At 29.5% G+C, this 19,635-nt stretch overlaps 1 protein-coding gene across 1 annotated transcript in view; it reads left to right on the top strand.

The window, feature by feature from the left end:
* LOC113377291 (short-chain dehydrogenase/reductase family 16C member 6-like) overlaps positions 1 to 18,048 on the top strand; it is an 80,127-nt gene extending 62,079 nt beyond the window's left edge. Inside the window, exons 4-7 of the mRNA XM_026617550.1 lie at positions 10,340 to 10,450; positions 15,420 to 15,667; positions 16,845 to 16,961; positions 17,599 to 18,048. Of these exons, the coding sequence (XP_026473335.1) occupies positions 10,340 to 10,450; positions 15,420 to 15,667; positions 16,845 to 16,961; positions 17,599 to 17,710 (588 nt within the window). The 3' untranslated portion in view covers positions 17,711 to 18,048. The remainder of the gene's footprint in view (positions 1 to 10,339; positions 10,451 to 15,419; positions 15,668 to 16,844; positions 16,962 to 17,598) is intronic.
* Positions 18,049 to 19,635: the final 1,587 nt, after the last annotated feature.

Genomic DNA, 19,635 nt, shown 5'->3' with positions numbered 1-19,635 from the left:
ATTGAAATTAAATTGTAAATTAGTTTTAACACTGTCGAAGAATCAATACATTTTTTCAATACAAATCAGTTTATTTCATTCATATCTGAGCAAAGAGCTTGTTTTCATAATTTTTTTCTGTTTTTTCTTTGTTTTGCCTATTCATCTGTATTCGATTTTTTACAACAATATTTGAAAGTAGAGGGAAAAGATGTAGGGGGAAGTCTCCTAGTGGCGGACACCTAAGGTTATTTATAAATAAATCAAAAAATATTTTACGAAATGTTTATTAAATTATGATTTATGTTAGATAACAAAGTTAGAAATCAAACTAAATTAACAAAACCGTAATCTTTGCTAAAAATAATTAATACCATCAATCAAACTTTGGTATCAAAAAATATTTTTTTTTTTTTTTTTTTTTTTTGTTACAATTTATTTTTGTTAATCAAGACTTTAATGTCTTATTTACAAAATTGATATGAGCAAAAAAAAAAAAATACAAAAAAACAAAAAATGCAATACATTGAACATAAAATGAAAAAAGTTAAAATAAAAATTAAATTAAAACAGTAATACAAAAATAATAACATAAATGAACGATGACGTGATGATGTATGCCGCGTACTACGTCAGGACGCGTGCAGACATTGGGCTAGGTGTTTGGTAGATCGGAAGGCCATTTCTTGCTCAATCTTCTTATCGGTCTCTGAATCGCTTGAATTGTAGGATTTGTATGCTGGATCAATTTGTTGTTGAAAGATGAACTTCTAATCTTGATTATTTCGTTGACTGTTGAGATTTTCAAATCCTTATGTAGGCAAAAATTCGAAATATACCAAGGCGCATTAGTAAGGATACGCAGAATTTTATTCTGGCACCTTTGAATGATGTTTATGTTAGATTTGCATGAGCAACCCCATAGTTCGATTTCATAAGTCCAAATGGGCACTATGATAGTTTTATACAAAAGTACCTTGTTATCGAGAGAGATTTCAGATTTCCTCCCAAAAAGCCAGTAAAAATCTTTTATTTTCAGTTGGATTTGTTTCTTTTTATATTCAATGTGCGTTCTCCATGTCAATTTCGAATCAATGTGCATGCCTAAACATTTAACAGAATTGCATAGTGGAATTATTGAATTGTTCATGATGATAGGTGGACTGTTGTGATGTTTTAGAGAAACAATTATGTGCTGAGATTTTTCGATATTGATTTTGATATTCCAATCTAAAAACCATTTTTCGAGACTAGATAAATAATTTTGTAACTGACAAGTTGCTGTTCTAATATCGGAATTGCATGAAATAATTGCTATGTCATCGGCGTAAGTGCATATGGTTAGAAGATCATCTGTGGGCATATCGTTTGTGAAAAGAAGATAAAGTACAGGGCTTAGCACACTGCCCTGTGGTACCCCGCATTCTATATTTCTGATGCTTGAAGTCACATCTTTAATTTTGATTCTAAATTTTCTATTAAGCAAATATGAGCTTAAGATATTGAAGTAGTTTGGAAAAGTTGTTTTGATTTTATATAGGAGTCCTGAGTGCCAAACCTTATCAAAAGCCTGACTGAAATCTAAGAATACGGCTACGCTGTGTTCCTTTCTATTCATGGCTTCAAGAATACGAGACACCGTTCTGTTGCATTGTTGAATTGTAGAGTGATGTTTTCTGAAGCCAAACTGATGGTGAGGAATCCAACTATCATTCGGATGATCTTCTGACAATCTCTGCAACAAAAGTCTCTCTAAAATTTTCGATAATATCGATAAAAGACTGATAGGACGGTATGAACTAGCAGTGTGATGGTTTTTGTTTGGTTTAGCGATCATAATAATTTCTGCAGTCTTCCATGCTGTCGGCCAATAATTGTATTGAAGTATGGCGTTGAAAATATTTGTTATATATAAAATACCTTTTGTAGGCAATTCTTTTAACATCTTTGGAGTAATTTTATCCATACCCGGCGAAGATCTATTTTTTATCCTTTTTATTTCACATAAGACATCATTTGGTGAAAAATGTCCTAACGGTGTAGAATGTATGGGTTGATTTACGAAATTGTTAATTAAATTATTCTGGGAAATATTTCGAGCGCTAAAAATGCTACTTAGATGATCAGCAAATGCCTCCGCTTTTTCTTCGTTGCTTTTTGCCCAAATGAATCCGTTTTGGTTGGTTATTTTCAGAGGAGGGTTTTGTTGTAGGGGTTTACTTTTGTTTCTGATTGGTTTCCATATGGAATTATCGTATCTATTTAGCTGCAATATATACGACCTGAATGTACAATTCTTCCATTCTTTCATTTTTTTCCTCAGCGTGTTATTGAGATGATTGAGCGATGTCTTATCCGTTGGTAGATGAGAATGTTGCCAGGTACGTCTTGCTCTTCGTTTCTGTGCAATTAGCTTCTTAATCTCTTGCGGAATTATTAGATTATCATTTCTTGGAATAATGTTCGGGGTGATCTGCTTGGTTGTTTCACGTACAATCTCAGAAAAATAATCTATATTATTTTCTATATCAATAACGCTTGTAGGCCTAGATTTTGGAAATAATTTTGAATCAAGTATGGATTTGAATTGAATCCAGTTAGAAAGATTGTTGTGTAGAATATGATTGTTGATAACTGGAGTAGGAAATGTGCTAAACGTCACAAGTATTGGAGAATGATCTGAAGAGAGATCGTAACTAGATTCAACATTGAGATTTGAAAGATCAATACCTTTCACAATAAAAAAATCTAAAAGGTCTGGAACTTTAGTAGGGTCAGAAGGCCAATAAGTTGGACTGCAAGTTGAAATAAAGGAGAGGTTATTTTGCCCTATGGCTGCATGAAGAATCTTTCCTTTGGCTGTAGTCAGTCTAGAACCCCAGGCAATATGTTTACAATTAAAGTCACCACCAATGATAAATTTATTACCTAATTGAGAGAAAAATGAAGAAAACTGAGCACAAGAAATTTTGAATCTTGGTGGACAATAAACAGCAGAAACACAAAAATTATATAAATTTGTTTCAACAGAAATTTGAGTTGCTTGTAGAAAATCATCAGAAATATTTGGTAAAACAAAATGCTTTATATTATTTTTGATTAATATAGCCGAACCGCCGCGAGCCCTGCCACTTGGGTGATTTGAATTATAAGTAGTGTAGTTATAAATTTTAAAGTAGTTTTTTTCAGTGAAGTGAGTTTCTGAGATTAATAAGATATCTATTAAGTTTAACTTTAAAAAACATTCTACTTCATTTTTGTGAGGTATTAAACCGTTGGCATTCCATTCAGCAATTTTAATTATTTTTGCCATTGCTTTTGTTGTTGACTAACGTGGATAACATATTTATTATTATGGTGTTCTGTTGCAAAAGCTGATTGAAGATATTTTTAAATTCTAAAATAAGTGTTGCTAGAGAATCAGAATCGGGATTTGAAGGTGAATGATTAGAAGCAGAGTAATTGTTTTTTGCAATGTCTGCATAGGATGAATTTTGAATTGTTGGATTTAAGGCCGGAGAAATGTTGTTTATTTTATTATTAGAATTAGAATTATTAGAATTATTAAAATTTTGGTTATTTGGATTTGGATTTATGACTGATTGATTTACTGGAGTTTTGTTTCTTTGTTCTTTAATTTTTTGGAAGTATGAGCAACCGCGATAATTAGCTGGATGAGCACCGTCGCAAAAATAACAACATGCCGGAGCATTCGGATCTTTGGTACAAGCTTTAGTATTATGATTGTCACCGCATTTTAGGCAAGCAAATGGTCTATTGCAGTATTTTTTGGTGTGATTAAAGAGTTGACAGCGAGTGCATTGTATAATGTTGTTGGACTTTCTCGGTGGTTCGACGCGTATTATGCAGTTGAATAATTTATAAATGTTATAAATATTTTTGTTATTTCTATTTGGTTCCAGATCAACAAAAAACATATTAAGAGGTTCTTTTGTTATTCTATGTCTAATATTTAGGATATTACGTACGACATGACCCTGTTTTAATAGTTCTAATTTAATTGCATCTGTGCTTGTTGAAAAGTGTACATTTCTAAGAACAACCCTATAAGCCTTCTCTTCTTTCAATTGATATGTATGATATACGGCATTAGTTTCTTTTAGATGTCTGGATAAAGTTCGAAAATGGTCGACAGAATTACATAGAATTTTAAATGTATTGTTAGCTAAACTTCTCAGGAAATATTGATCATGCGGAATTATTTCGTTTAATTGATTAGACATATCATTAATATCGTCAACTCCGTAAATAAATATTGGAGGGGGCTTACTGACTGGGGCCGGTTTAACTAAGTTATCATCATTAGCTGTGTCTATTGTAGAAAGGGCCGAAAATCTGTTTTGAATTTTGACATCTATTCCTAATGGTTCAAATGAAGTTTTTCTTTTTTTGAAATTGACTACTTGCCATGAATTAGGATGTTTCTTGACATCAGAATGTGGTTGAGTGAGGCTTGTAGATGCACTATTACTAGATGATATTACTTCCTGTCTTGAGTCAGAAACTGATGAAGTTGAACGCAGCGAGACCTTTTCCGATGTAAACATATTGGTCCGACCTTCTTCGCGAGGTATCTTGCTGTATTTGCTGGATCCAATAACGGTCTTTCGTAGTTTTGGGATTTCTGATGGTTTACTGTCCGATTCCATATTCGCTTCTATATCTTGATTGAAATGTAAGACATTTTTTGATTCCACGAACGCACATTAGAGTCTCGATTATGTATGGTTTTTTGTAAGCAATTATTTAATTATCTGTACACTTTTGTAAGCTTTTCATGCAATTTTAATAAACCGTAAAATTCAATCTCATCAAAAAATATGAATTTAAATAGTTGCACCTAGTACCGGACTTTTTAAAATAACCTGCATTTGCCGTGCAAACACGGCACATTTGTAACCATCTCCACACTCTGGAATGTCTGCACATATGTATGTCTTTGACGAATAATCTTAGATATTGCAAAAAAAAAGTTACTATTCATCCACCCTTTTGGCTGAGACACACCGATGCTCTCAGCTGGTGCCTTCACCATAAGCTTTTCATTCTTTGACTAGGAAATACGAAAAATAGGAGTATGTAGTGACCGTTAGCACTCATACAGAACAAAATTAAATAATTGGAATAAATTACGTAAATTCTCACAAGAAATATCAACGTGTTTACTGTCCGGCACTGGGGACGACTTAGTGTCCGGTGCTAATGGACAGACATTTTCTACTAATCTACTAAAATTGGTTAAAAGATCTAATAATATTCTACCATTTTACGGATAACAATCAAGTACAACTTTTACCTTTGCATACCACTCAAATGTAAATGCATAAATATGATAGAATTACTTCCATTGATATTTTGGTGACGCCGTGATTTTGTGCTTAAAACAGGAAAGAGTTGCTCTCGTCGTGACCGTATGCGTCACAGGCGAGGCTTGGCGCGTGATCCTGTACCTGTGTGCTCCCCATGCCCCTTTCACTTGTATTTTGAAATGAAAAGATTTATATTCGCTTGAATAATACGTGTTAAATAGTGTCCGGTACTTGGTGCCGGCCGGCGGTACGGGACTTTCCGCTATAAACATCCATCACCTCGATTCTTACAACGTTGCTATCGAGAAATAAACGGCAATATTTAAAAATCCATAACAAAAGTATTTTCTTTCGTTGTCCGTTTTTGAGGTTATGAGCACTGTTGTTTAGTTTAGTTACGAGACCTTAATATGATTTTTAAGTATACGTTATTTAATTGTGACATGTTTTTAATTATAAGTTAGAGTCAACAGTTTGTTTTACATAGCTTCTATATAATCTTACATTGAAGTAAAAAGGACCAGCTGAATCTTTATCTTGGCAAAGTTGTAAACAATAAAGAATAGTAAATAAAAAAGCAATTTTACAAGAAATAATTAAATAAAAAGTTATTCTAACTTTGCTGATAAATATTTCTGGCGAAATACCAGATCAAGGTTATATACAGTGTTATCTCAGTAAAAATATACTCATTAAATTTATATTTTGTATTGGTTGAATAATAAAGCTATTATTTTGCAAAATACCTTTAAAATTAAAAACAAGACTTTAGACCTCTTTGCCTTCTGGCCGTTCCATTTTACCCCGCCTATGGAGTTAAAAGGACCAGGTGACAAATTACTGAAAATAGCAAAAAACACATTTTTAGAATGATGAATTAGCTGAGAGTTTTGATATAATTGGTTTGGTTTTTTGCAATATAATTGCTCAAAGTAAAGTTGAAGCTTTGTGCTCCGCCCTACCCTATAAGTCAATCACACCGAATGAATGGCCACAAAATAAATATAAATATATTTAGTTCAATGAATAGAGACTCTATTTTAATGCTGTTAAAGATTATATGCCTTCAAACATTAATATATTACTAATGTATTAGTGGAGTTTATGTGCAAGGTATGTGTAAAATTAATGGAGTGATTTTGCTATATATTACATCACAAAAATGTTTTTATTTAAAAAAAAAAATGATGCGGTTTGTAATTGTGGATACCACTAACGAATGTTAGAAGTGTTGTCCTCGAACGTATAAACACATACACTAATTATAAATACAATTAAAAATTACGTTATTAAATTGAAATACGTTGAAAATTAAAGATTTGTTTAAGTGAAATTATATGAAACACAAAATCACGTTTCTATTGGATTTGCGAAAGCAACTCATATCGGTAAATTAGTTGATAGTAAACAATATTTGGAGTTAGATACATGTTTTATTAATATTAATATATTCTAATTCTCATAGTTATACTTGTATGCCCACATGCGTGGTTTCTAAAATAAACCATTGATGGTAATTAGTTCAAAACAAGCGATATTTCAAGGTTGTGTAACAGGAACAAAACTAACGATATCGTCATTAGATTGCTGAAATGAAATGAATATAAATTTTGCTAAATTGATCATTTTGTACACGTGATGTGGGAACAAGAGCTACAAGGACGGATTTAATCATTAGGTGATTAGAATGAAAAAGTGCAAAAAGTACTGCACATGTAGAATCACACTACATCGTATTATACTAAATGCGATACTATATGAGTATAGAGATTTGAGTGGACTGATTTCATAATTCTGTAAATATTTTTATTATTATTGTTATAATAGCATAACACATGAATAATATTGGTTGAAATATGTTTTGCAGCTAAAACTATTAACTGTTATCACTGCTTAAACCATCTTTAAACATTTTTTTTTTTTTGAAATTGCATAACTGTTATCGAAACTGATTAGAAACTAGTGGTGTATGACATCGTACCTTAAGACAAATTGCTGGTACTTCTCGTACCATAAGCAGGAATATTAAACGTTTTCAAATAGATTATTATAAATGCTGTAACTTTCATTATTCTTATTTCAGAGACAAAATATAAGAACTTATGAATTTGGCGCCGACGTTTATATATGTATTACAGAAAAGTAATTAAACAAAACTTAATTAATCGGATTTAAAATGAAGGACATTATCTGATATTTAAAAGAAATACATAAACTGAATTGCAAATTTAAAATTGATTATTTAAAGTATATAAGTGATCTTTAGAACTTTAGCCAGAATTAAAATTATTAATAAATCCGACCTGCCTTTGCCAAAAACCAATCACCACTTCTTCTCATCATTACGAATTGAATGTTTTTTTGATCAATCAAATCGGTTGATCCGTGCGCCCGAAAACGTGGACGAAAAGTTTCGGATACACAAAACACACATTAACACATGCCAAAATTTTCAGAAACCTTCAAAACGTGAAAATATGCAAAAAATTCAATTTCGATTTTGGGACGATTACAATAACTTACCCTACGGGAAGTCAAAAAATAATGTTCATAATTTTTATATTGAATATTACATACATAGAAAGACAGAGAGATAGCCGTTATGCTAAATTTTCTTTTAATTTTTACCAAATGTAAATGTAATAAAGCCGTGCAAAACTTGCTCGGCAAATCAAATTCCAATCAACAAAAAAAAGGAAAATGTGTTTATACGGTATTTATTTATTAGCTGATTATAACTTTTCATACTTCAAACTTTGATTTTGATAAAAACTATGAAAAGCATTAAATATGAGAGCAATTTATTAATTCTTCTAGATATCAATTAGTACCAGAAATGTGCTGCGCGCGTGTGATGTTATTAACTTATTACGTCTTATTGTAAAAAAGTTGTTTAGTTATACATATAATATACATACAAACATATATATGTGTGTGTATATATATATATATATATATATATATATATATATATATGATTTTGAATTTAATGTTGACATATCTAATAACAAGGTCTAGAAAATCATAAATTACTTTAAAAATACTTTATCATAAAAACCATATTTCGTCTAGTATAGATATAGTCCTAGCCTTCGTTCCATAGAATTAAAAAACGTGCAAAAATGGTGTTTGATGATTAAAAGTGCATAAGTAGAAAGTACTTAAAATTGGCTTATACTAGTATTACAAATAGAAGTATAACACTACACTATATATTAAGAACATCTATACTATTTTCTTTTTTACTATTGAACTAATGAAACAACTTTTTACAAAATAAGTGTGAGATCTGTAGATTAACTGGGGATATAATGAGAGGAATTTTATAAACCATATTTTACAAATGTGAAATTGTGATATTTTTTCGATATTTTTATTACTTAAAAGGCATTCTCGTGTAGAGGCATGAATTTTAGGTCATTATTAAATATTAAATATCGTAAAAAAGGCAATCAAATTACTATTTTCTTTATAGTTTATTTATCAACGTTTATAGGAGTACAGAAAAAAATTGAAACAAAAAATGTTAATATTTTTAAAAATTATCAGAGTCTCAAAAAGTAGACTCGTGATCGTGTAGTGTACACAATTGCAACACTCCTAATAATCCGAAATGAAAAAAAAGACAAGATTATTCATCTAGTAGAATGATCATATATACTAGGATTAAATAAAAAAATAAATATTTTGACAAAATGGCGACTGTTAAGACCATTTGCTTGCCACTTTTTTGAGTTTCTCGATTTTTTTTAAATAGTAAAAGTACAAATTTGGGGACGTGGTTAGTATAAAATAGAGAGAAAATCTATAATGAAGATTTTCTGAAAATTTTAAATGAATCGGCTCAGTAGAAGAAAAAAGACAGTTTTGAGAAAAACGCGTTTAAAGTTCCGCAAAAGGAAGGAAACAGAAGAAAATTATCATGGTCAAATAGCTGCATCTCAGAAAATAATTTAAATTTTAACTAGTGGGGCGCATGGCATTGTGCCTTAAGGCAAATTGCTAAAACTTTCCGTACCAAAAATTATTTTTTTTAAAAAAGATTAACATTTTTGAAAAAAAAATAACTCTGAAAAAATTAGATTTTTGAGAAACTATAAATTTTTGACAAAAATTTACTTTAAAAAAAAAAAAGACTTTCTGAAGAAAAATTTATTTTGAAATATTTTGGAAATTCTGAACTTTTTTTCAAAGCAATCGTACTGCTTTAACTGCATAGAGACGAAATATCGAAGCGCGTAAGCGCCGCGTCGCCGTCTAACGGATAAACATTGGTACGGAACCCATAGGAATGTAAACAAAATTTATACCTATTGTTAAAATCTCTATAAAATATCTGATAATTTTATGTGCATATATCTAATGATCATTTTTGACCGCCAAATGGCATATTTTTTTACTAAATCTCCGAAACCGCTAGACCTGCCTTCATGAAAATTTGAACAGTTCTTCATTTAATCAATACAAATAAAATGTTTTTTAGATTATTTAAATCGGATTATTTAAATCCGTTCTCTTAAAAACTGAGTTACCGTTTTCGGCACTTTTTACCCCGTATCTTCGGAACGGCTAAACCTGCCTTCGCCAAAAACTAATCAGCACGTCTCCTTATCAATACGAATCGAATGTTTTTGAATTATTCAAATTGGTGTTCCCGAAATCGTCGACGAAAATTTGTATCCGCACACATATGCATACACACACACACACACATACATCCATTTTTTCTAAGATATGCCAAAATATTCAGAAACCTCTGAAACGTAAAGATATATAAGAATTTTCAATTTCGATTTTTTTGCGATTACTATAACTTGCCCTACGGGAAGTTAAAAAGTATCGTTAAAAAATCGGTATTGTTTAAATGTCTTAATGTGTTTAGTAATGTGTTTAGCAATGTGTTTAGCATAGTTTCAAGTTTATTATTTGTATATAACGTTATTTAAATTTATACATGTAGGTGCTAGCTATCTTAACAGATATATAATTATATTATGGTATAATTACATTTGGAATTGTTTCAATTTCAGGTGACAATGTTGTTCAACAACGCCGGTGTTGTTTCCGGACGAAGTTTACTGGACACTCCGGATCATCTCATCGAGCGCACTTTCAATGTTAATGTCATTGCACACTTTTGGGTAAGTTCACTTCGATCGCTTTTTATAACACTTTCGAATATAACATGACACATACCAGCATGGTCTGTCTTCCGGTTTACCTTTTTTTACCACTTCTCCTTAATCACCATGCGATTCATTACTTACATTGTACTGAATCGAAAACTGGATTGTACATGTGAATTTCATTTAATGGTTATTATTAAATCTCTAACTTTAACTCCAATTTGGGGCATAAGTAGCTATTATTATTATTACTTTTTTAACCTGAATTGATAGATTTAAGGTTAAAGTAGGCACAGATAACAGTAACACATAACTGTTATAGATATTAGCTTTAAGTCAAAAGTTCCCGGACAACCTGATGTCTGGCAGTTAACGTAGGATTTCATTTGAAAATATAGATAGAAAATAGCCCTTACCCGCTATAGTATCCCAATTAGAAAGCCAACGTTGGGGTTGCCTTCTAATAGTGTTCAGAATTTGATAAAAACTATATCAGTACAAAAAAGGACGTATTGTGTTCTAACAGCGTCATTACTAGAAATAAGAAGCGTTTAGAATCCATAGAACAGTTCTGATTGCTGTAAAATAGTGAAATTTTAATTATTATCTATTTAAGCATTATTACTAATAATGCATGAAATTTTGGAATACGTTTTTTTATTATATCTCTCTTACTTTTCAAGTTTATTATTTTTCAATCACAAATATTTTTTGCCTAATTAATATAGTTAATAATCGTTAAGCCTTATTGTTAAGAATCGTATTTAATAAATTACCGATGTTTTTTTATGATAACATAATTGTAATTGAATTACATTAGTATATAAAGTTTCTAAATATCGAAGAAATTTGAAAAAAAAAGTATGAAGTAAAATTTTCAGCTGAATTAGAAGTATTAGTAGAAAAAAGAAGATGGATTTAGAAGAAAAAGGAATTAGTAAAATTAAGATAAAAGTAAATAACTTAGAATTTGAATTGTTGAGTTGAAATTAATTAGAATTTGTATTGTTAATTTGGAATTGCATGAAAAGAAGTTGAATTTACAAAAAATAGTATACAATATAAAAATGAAAAACGTTGTAGGAGGTTAAACGCAAGTAAGTCTAATAATATATATATATATATATATATATATATATATATATATAATATATATATTGTAAAGTTATAAATAAAGTGAATAATCATTTTGCTGATATCCTCCATATTCAGCAGAAAAATTCATAGCGAGATCACGTAATCAATTGAAAATGAATATTGCTTATAAAATTTTGTCATTTTTTAATCACTGATCATGATTACTTTATTGGATTAGATTTGACAGTAACTTAACTGTATTAGCACATACAAATATTTGTTTGTGATTTTTATACTTTTTGAGATTTAATATTCTATAAACATCTTTGTTCGGATGTTTTCGAATGAAATATGTGTAAAATTTCATATTCAAATTAAATTTAACAAATAATTAACTAAATAAATATATACTTATTGATTATAGTTTTATGCATACTTACAATCACCTGTATCAAATGTTCTTATGCGCATAATAGTGAACGTTAATCTAGCCCCTATTTTTGTAAATGGCTTATTTCTTGTCGTACATTTAACTCTAAGGATATTTTCAGTCACTAAACAGGTTTAGTAAGTGAATGTCAATATTAACCTTACGAAATATTTACAACTTTTTGTTAATATTTTGTATTAACATTCAAACTAGTTTCTGATCTGTACTCAGTTAAGTCTAATCCAATTTAATTACACTAATATCAGAAAAGGTTGGATGCAAACAATTTTTTAATAAGAGATTTTTTTACTTTATATAGTACAAGTACACATTCTAAAATTAGTCTAATGCGATCGCTCTATATACTTCTTCTACTTAATTGTTAATACTTTATATTATAGCAAACATTAATTAACCCTAGGAGTTGGAATTTTTTTTTATTAATGATTTAAAGTATAGTTACTTATTTCTTAACGAAATAATTAACATTATATTGGTCGAATTATTTAACATTTATTAACGATATACAAAATTATGATAATATAATGAAAATTTAAATTTAAGATTATAAATTATAAATATTATTTTGTATAAATATTCTTTAAGATATAAAAGATAAAGATAAGTTATATAAGATAAAGATAAAATGATAAAAAGTCATAAGGAATATAATAAGAAGCATTAGTGAAATTATGAATTCTAAATATAATTCACATATATGAATAGGACGGCTCAATTATAATAATTAAATGGATTAAGTATTTGCAAAAATTTTGAAAATTCAAAAACTGTTACAAAGATGTCATTTGAGAATCATGCTGATTAGTATTTTGTAATTCATTGTTGAAAAAAAAATCGACGATTTTAATTAAACTTTTCATGGCGATAGAGTTCATCGCACATTCTTAATATTATAGAAATACGGTCAAATTAGCAAAAAAAGGCATTATAAATGTGGTCTTATTATAAAAATTTATTCAAGTTTGGGTTAATGATCCGTGATCACCAATGACGTCTACACTTTAATAATATATATTTTTATAACACAAGGTGAAATAAACTGATGAATGTGTCAAACAAATTAAATTCATATAATACATTTACAGATATTACAAGTTTGTTTGAAAGATACAATTGGAAATGTCATTGATTAGTTTTAAGTGCAGTGAAAATTTAGTTTTGAAATAGATAGTTGAATTTTTTATCTAAACAATCTATCAAATCTCAATTCTTATAGATTCAGTCAATTTACTCATGTTGGAAAGTTTACACAACTTGCCTTAAGCTTAAATGCTACTTACGACTAATTTATACATTTTCTTGCTTATTATCAAAAGTAGTGTATTAACCTCTGTTGGAGGGTGATATTTTTACAATGCTGTATTTATTTATGGCTCATTTACTTATCAATTGCAATGTTAATGCCAAGTTCAACGATCATTTTATATCTATGTGATTTATGTGACATAGGACAATGATAATATGCATATTGTTTCAATTGTTATATGTTTTATTGTTCTTTTAGATAACGTTACTGCTAAATATAATAGTGAGAGTATGTTTTCATGATGTGCAATTTAGGTGATTTTATTGCTTATGGCGACTAGATTTACTAAGGATTTGTATAAAAACGGGCGCGATTGACCTTAACTATCCTGAAAAAAAATAGAAAAAAACATCTCACGTTGTTTGGAAATTATGAGCTAAGTGCAACCGAGAGTTTTAGTGTAATCATGACCATTTTTTGGATTATTGTGGTTAACTTTTACTAAGTTTGTTCATTTAAACTTTGGGACCGTAACCGTAAATGACATTTTTGGAAAATACTATCATCCTATTTCAGCTAGACGTCAAGGTCTGGGTCAATATCACGAATATTACCCACATGGTATCATAAAATTGTATATGAAAAATTGTTTTTATATCACAAGCATTGATTGATATGTAGTATTTTTGGAAATCTTAAAGCGTTTCATTTACCAAAAGTATATCTAACATTATTTAAAATTTATTTATATAATATCATATTTGAGTCATTCATAAATGCATGGCAATAAGTTTAAATTTTTTTATTGCAAACTACAAAAGAATGTTGAAAAAATTGTTTTTTATGTATAATATAGATGTTTTTGTCAATTCGTGATTAGAAATTTAAATATGTTTGAGGGGGGAGTCTGCTTTAGAGGTTTAAAAAATCGATTTTTTTTGCAAAAATGTCTTGCAAAACTAGCCAAGAATATATCCCTTAAGTTTCAGAAACAAATTTAAATTATTTTCGGAATTACAGAAGAAATAGTGAGCAACCGTCAAGCATGTATATAAGCGGAACGAAAACTTTGACGCGCGATTTCTGGGTTTTAGTTTTTTCGATTCTTCCTAATTGGCGGGAAAGATAGGGAAAAAACTAAGCGCCCTATCGAAACTAGACAAAATTAGTTGTATACAGGATTAAATTCTATTCTAGATGAACCTAAAAAAACTTGGAAAAAGTTATAATTAACGCACTTTTTAAACAATCTAAAGTGAAATTTTGTATCAAAAAACTAGATTTTTTTTCAAGCTGCAATTTTTCTGGATTTTTTAGGTTCAACTAGAATCTATACTATTGAAAATATATATTTGCTTTGATTTTTTTGTTTCGGATGGAAATTGTGACCGCCAAATAACACCTGCACCCTCGTGGCGCATAGACCAAACCATTGTACCCGGCATATTATGACATATATTTTAATGAAAAAATTTGAGAAGATTGTTGAAATATATAGCAACAAAACCTGGAAGTTTCGTTTCAACTAAATATTTATTACCTTCCTTTAAAAAAATCCCCCAAAAATGCGATTTTTTGAAGCCTCTAAAGCAGGTTACCCCCTTAATATTAGCATATTTTATAAATTGCAAAATATTGGTGATTTTTGTCTAATTTTATTTGCGCCGTGTTTCTTGATTAGTGTATTTACGTTTCCTGCCAAAAAGTGCAACCAGGTCTTTCGTATCATGTTTATTTTCATCTGTTATTTTCATTTTTTAAACTAATTTCCTAAATATTAATATCCTAAAGATTAATTATATATATATATATATATATATATATATATATATTATGAAATATACGTGAAGAGCTTTAAATTCAAAAATTGTATTTAAATAGTTCGGATTATAACTGAATAATGTTGGTTTGGTGAGATTTGAAAATTTAAGGTATTTAGAAAAAAAATTATATGTAATTAATATTATAAAATTATTTATATAAAAATTTTGTAATTAAAATATATTCTTTCTTGAACTTCGTAGCGAATGTAACGAAGCAGCGAAACAAACTGGTCCTAGTAATTCAGAAAAACAAAATCTGAAATGTCTGAAACGAACTTGAAATCAGAATCAAAATTTCTAGATGTTGCCTTGGCAATAATAATAATAACATATTGTATCGAGATGTTATTAAAAACTGAAATAATATTATATTCTTTTATTTTTTAGACAACGAAAGCATTCCTCCCAACTATGATTGCACGTAACCATGGTCACATTGTAACCGTAGCATCTTTGGCTGGGCACGTGGGCATTTCGAAGTTGGTCGACTATTGTTCGAGCAAATACGCAGCCGTAGGCTTCGACGAAGCGCTACGAATGGAATTGGAAGGCAGAGGATCTTTTGGTGTTAAAACCACTGTTATATGCCCATATTTCATTAGATCTACAGGAATGTTTGATGACGTCAACAGCCGGTAATGCACAAGTCTTCATTATTTTTAATTCGAAAATGTATTATTTATTATTCCTACAATTTATTTAAAGTACTTGTACTGTATAGAATAATATATACAATTTGTATATTGTATATGATTATTTAGACACTTGTATAAATATATCCCATCGTTCTTTAATTTGTAAAGAAACTCTTTTATCCGGCCCTCAGTTATGCGGATTCGCGATTATCCGAACTACTAATCGCCAATTTATATGTATAACATTCTTACAATAATTTTTTTTTCTTGGCTCTGTAGTTTTTGCGAAATAGTACTGTCATTTTGTCCATTGGGCTCGCCAGTAGGTAAGCGGTTAAAAGCGACGGGACTTGATTCAGAGGTCCCGGGTTCGATACCCACTTCGAGCAGCCTGTCGTCAAGCAGCAGTGACAACCACTTTCTCTTGGAAATATAGATTGCAATATGTTTCCAAGTGAAAATAGCTCTTAATCCGACATTGCTTCAATATTTAATTAGAACGACCATCAGAGGGGTTGTTTTCTAATAGCGTTCAGTATAAAAATTAAAAAAAAAACTATATCTCAGATAGAGTAAGGACAATCAATGGATTGCTTATTAACAACAATATCGTCTTAAGTAATAAGCAGTGTTCAGTACAGCTTATAGAACATATAATGTTCTGATTGCTGTAACAACTACGTGTATAAAAAAAGTTCATTGTATTGGTATGTCATTTTGTTTGAAAGTGAACAAAGATGAATAATTAATCAAAATAGTATAATACAGTTGATTATTGCAATAAAATTGTTTGAAATCACTAGTACTTTATTAAGTACTGATGTTCTTAAAAGAACATGAGAAAAACACCTTCAAAGTAAACTTTTCAAAGCGCAAAACACGTTTAAACTGATTCGACAAGACTACGACTATGGTGCTGAACATCTGACATGATTGTGATTATTGCTTTCTTCATGTTATACAGTAGCGGAAACGTTAACAAAACTAGTCAATTTTTAAATAAGGCCATTGTGTCATTTTGCCTATATATACCATTTTGTCCGTATTTCCCCTATAACAAATACACTTCAAGAATAGCTAGCAAAGATGACGAATATTTAACATTTAACTAAAATATTGAACTTTTTATAAATGCCACTTAATTTTTTGTTAATTAAGTTTTACAATTTTGTCGCAGGTTTGTTCCTAAGCTGAATGGAAGTGATGTAGCTGATAGTATTATCCACGCCGTAAGGACTGATGAATATTTTCTCATTATGCCTGGGTATTTCAGAATACTCATGATTATGCGATGGTAAGTCTTATTATTTATTATAGTACTTTTATGATCTATATTAACAGAGAGCATAATTACACAGCTCTACAAAATAAAAAAGTTGTCTATATTAGATGTGTGATGTATATTTTCCAATATACTTTTTAAGGCTGGATATGAATCTAAAGTCATAATTGGGGGTCAAACTGTAAAAAACAAAGAAAAATCTCCTATCTAGTAATTCTTCTGCATGATGATTAAAATCTTACAATATTATGTCGTTTCCTGGCCCTTTTCACCTTAGATAACGTGGATATTTTTGCAATGCATTTTTCATTTTCATTGTAGAAACTAGCAGCAATCTGCCAGGAGGACCAGGAAACCACAGAAATTATAAGATTTTAATTATCACGTAGAAGAATTACTACATCCGAGATTTGTAGTAGTTTATTTTTCTCCGTTTTTGCAGTTTGACCCCCCAGTTGTAACGTGTTTAGTGGATCTATGATATTGGATATAACATCAATAAATAAAATATTGATGCTATGCTCAATGATTCTCTATTGCATATGCCAACATTAAACTCAAATATATACATATATAATAATTGCATATATATATATATATATATATATATATATATATATGCACATATATATTCTTTTTTTTCTTATAGGATTTTCCCGTGGTCTTGCAGCGCAGGATTTTTACGTCGTCTGGTAGTCGATGCAGCTCCTACAGTACCTGCCTGTAATCTGAATAATAATACTCAAAAGCTAAAGGCTTGATCTTAACACATTTTCTTTAATTGTGATCTTTCTTTGCACCAAATTTTCCGGAGTCAACATGATCTGAGTTTCTCTAGTGAAGTACATATAGACCAAAATTGGCGGCTCCCAATTGATTCAACTAATAGTGTACGATTTGGTAAATTTGGAATTCTACTATTTTCTAAAACTCGGTATGGACTTTCTGAATTACATGACATTATTTAGTGATACAAGTAAGTTATTTTTTATGGTAATCAAAATGTTGTCTGGTAAATCAATTGTTGTTTAATTTACGATTTATGAAATGTCTTGTCACGATGTATCCAGACATGCCTAATGAATTACCTGATTAAACATTGGCTAGATTTTAATATATTAGCGACATATTATTGCATTCACTTTTTTTCGAAAATTTTATTTATACGCAATATTTTAATGCAACCATTACTTTATACAATTTATACAATGCAACTTTTTTTTCTTTTCAATTTAGTGTGTAAACTGAATCATATTGCAAACTGTTTGTTGTACACTTTAATTTTAATTAGGAATTAATCGGGATAATTTTACATATCATTAGACTAAGCAAACTGTGAAAATATTTTTCGTTTTTTTTAAAACACACATTGGGAAGATTCGACGATGCGCCTTGGGAAACATTAGCCTAAATAAACAAGGCAATAGTGAGTGAAATTTTTTACATAAACCGATTATATTTTAAATTTTGAAATATTTAATGTCGCTTTTACAACGATGTAATAACTTACGCTGAATAATACGGCTTCGACATCTTTCGTTTTTTTTTTGTCATTGGGAGTTGTATACAGTTTCAGACGTTATTATTGACTCGTTTCTGGAATCTCCAATTTCGTGATATTTGTAAACTTCTGTCTAAATGTAAGTCTTTACTTACAAATATTTATATCAAAATTTTAATCTTAAAGATTTAATAATAGCATAAACTTTGGGGATGTACTACTACTATAACCATTTATGCACATATGGGAAAAGTGAGTTCTATTTAGATTATTATATATATATAAGTTAGATACTTATTGAATATTTGTGCAATATATTATATGTAAACCATATTAAGTAAGAATATATGTGAATATACTTATATATATATATATATATATATATATATATATATATATATATATATATGCAGTTCTTGTCGGAGGCAAATGCAACTAGTGTTCGCATCGGTGCCCTCAATTAGCAATTAGCGAGACATTTTTCTAATTTTAAGAGCATTATCTGAACATATAAATTGATTTATGAAAAATGTATCTATAATATGTGTATTTGCACAAACCCATGTATACAAAAAAATCCTCGAAAGAGGTTCTGCTTTGTCATTTTGCACCGCAAGTGCTGCTCTATTTGTATGTAATATATAAGTACTTATTAATTTATGTACTTATATGTATACACAGGGCCGGTCCTGCCTTGCATGCGATGCATGCAAAAAATGCGGGCGCACGCCTTAGGGGGCGCCAAAACGAGTTTCGGAAATTAAATTTATAATATAATATTTATATTTTTTATATAAAATCTAGAATTATTTATATAAAATCTAGAATTATTTATATAAAATTTAGTATACATAATAAATTATAATAAACAATCTAACTTAATTAGGGATACGAAGGCACAAAAAGCATTTATTTACATTTATTTTGCAATATGTGATATCAGTAGAAACAATTAGCCGATTAATAACTCTGAAAATTAGTAAATAACAGCTCTGTTCATTGCTTAATCTACTTATTCAATTTTTTCTTTGTTTGAAGTTAACGCGGAATCGAAAAAGAAATTATCTAGTGTTCAATCCCATAAGCTCAAACCTGCAAAAAATTAAATTAACTATTGGGCATTATTGACGAAAAATTGCGAGCTGATTTAGTTAAAACGAAACTTTTTTTTTTTATTATTAACTC

This window comes from Ctenocephalides felis, unplaced genomic scaffold (assembly GCF_003426905.1).
Source record: "Ctenocephalides felis isolate EL2017-DRISC unplaced genomic scaffold, ASM342690v1 CF-g0.4_SCAFFOLD_01886, whole genome shotgun sequence".
In the NCBI taxonomy this organism is placed as follows: Eukaryota; Metazoa; Arthropoda; class Insecta; order Siphonaptera; family Pulicidae; genus Ctenocephalides; species Ctenocephalides felis.
This window is presented reverse-complemented; position numbering and strand designations above follow the sequence as displayed.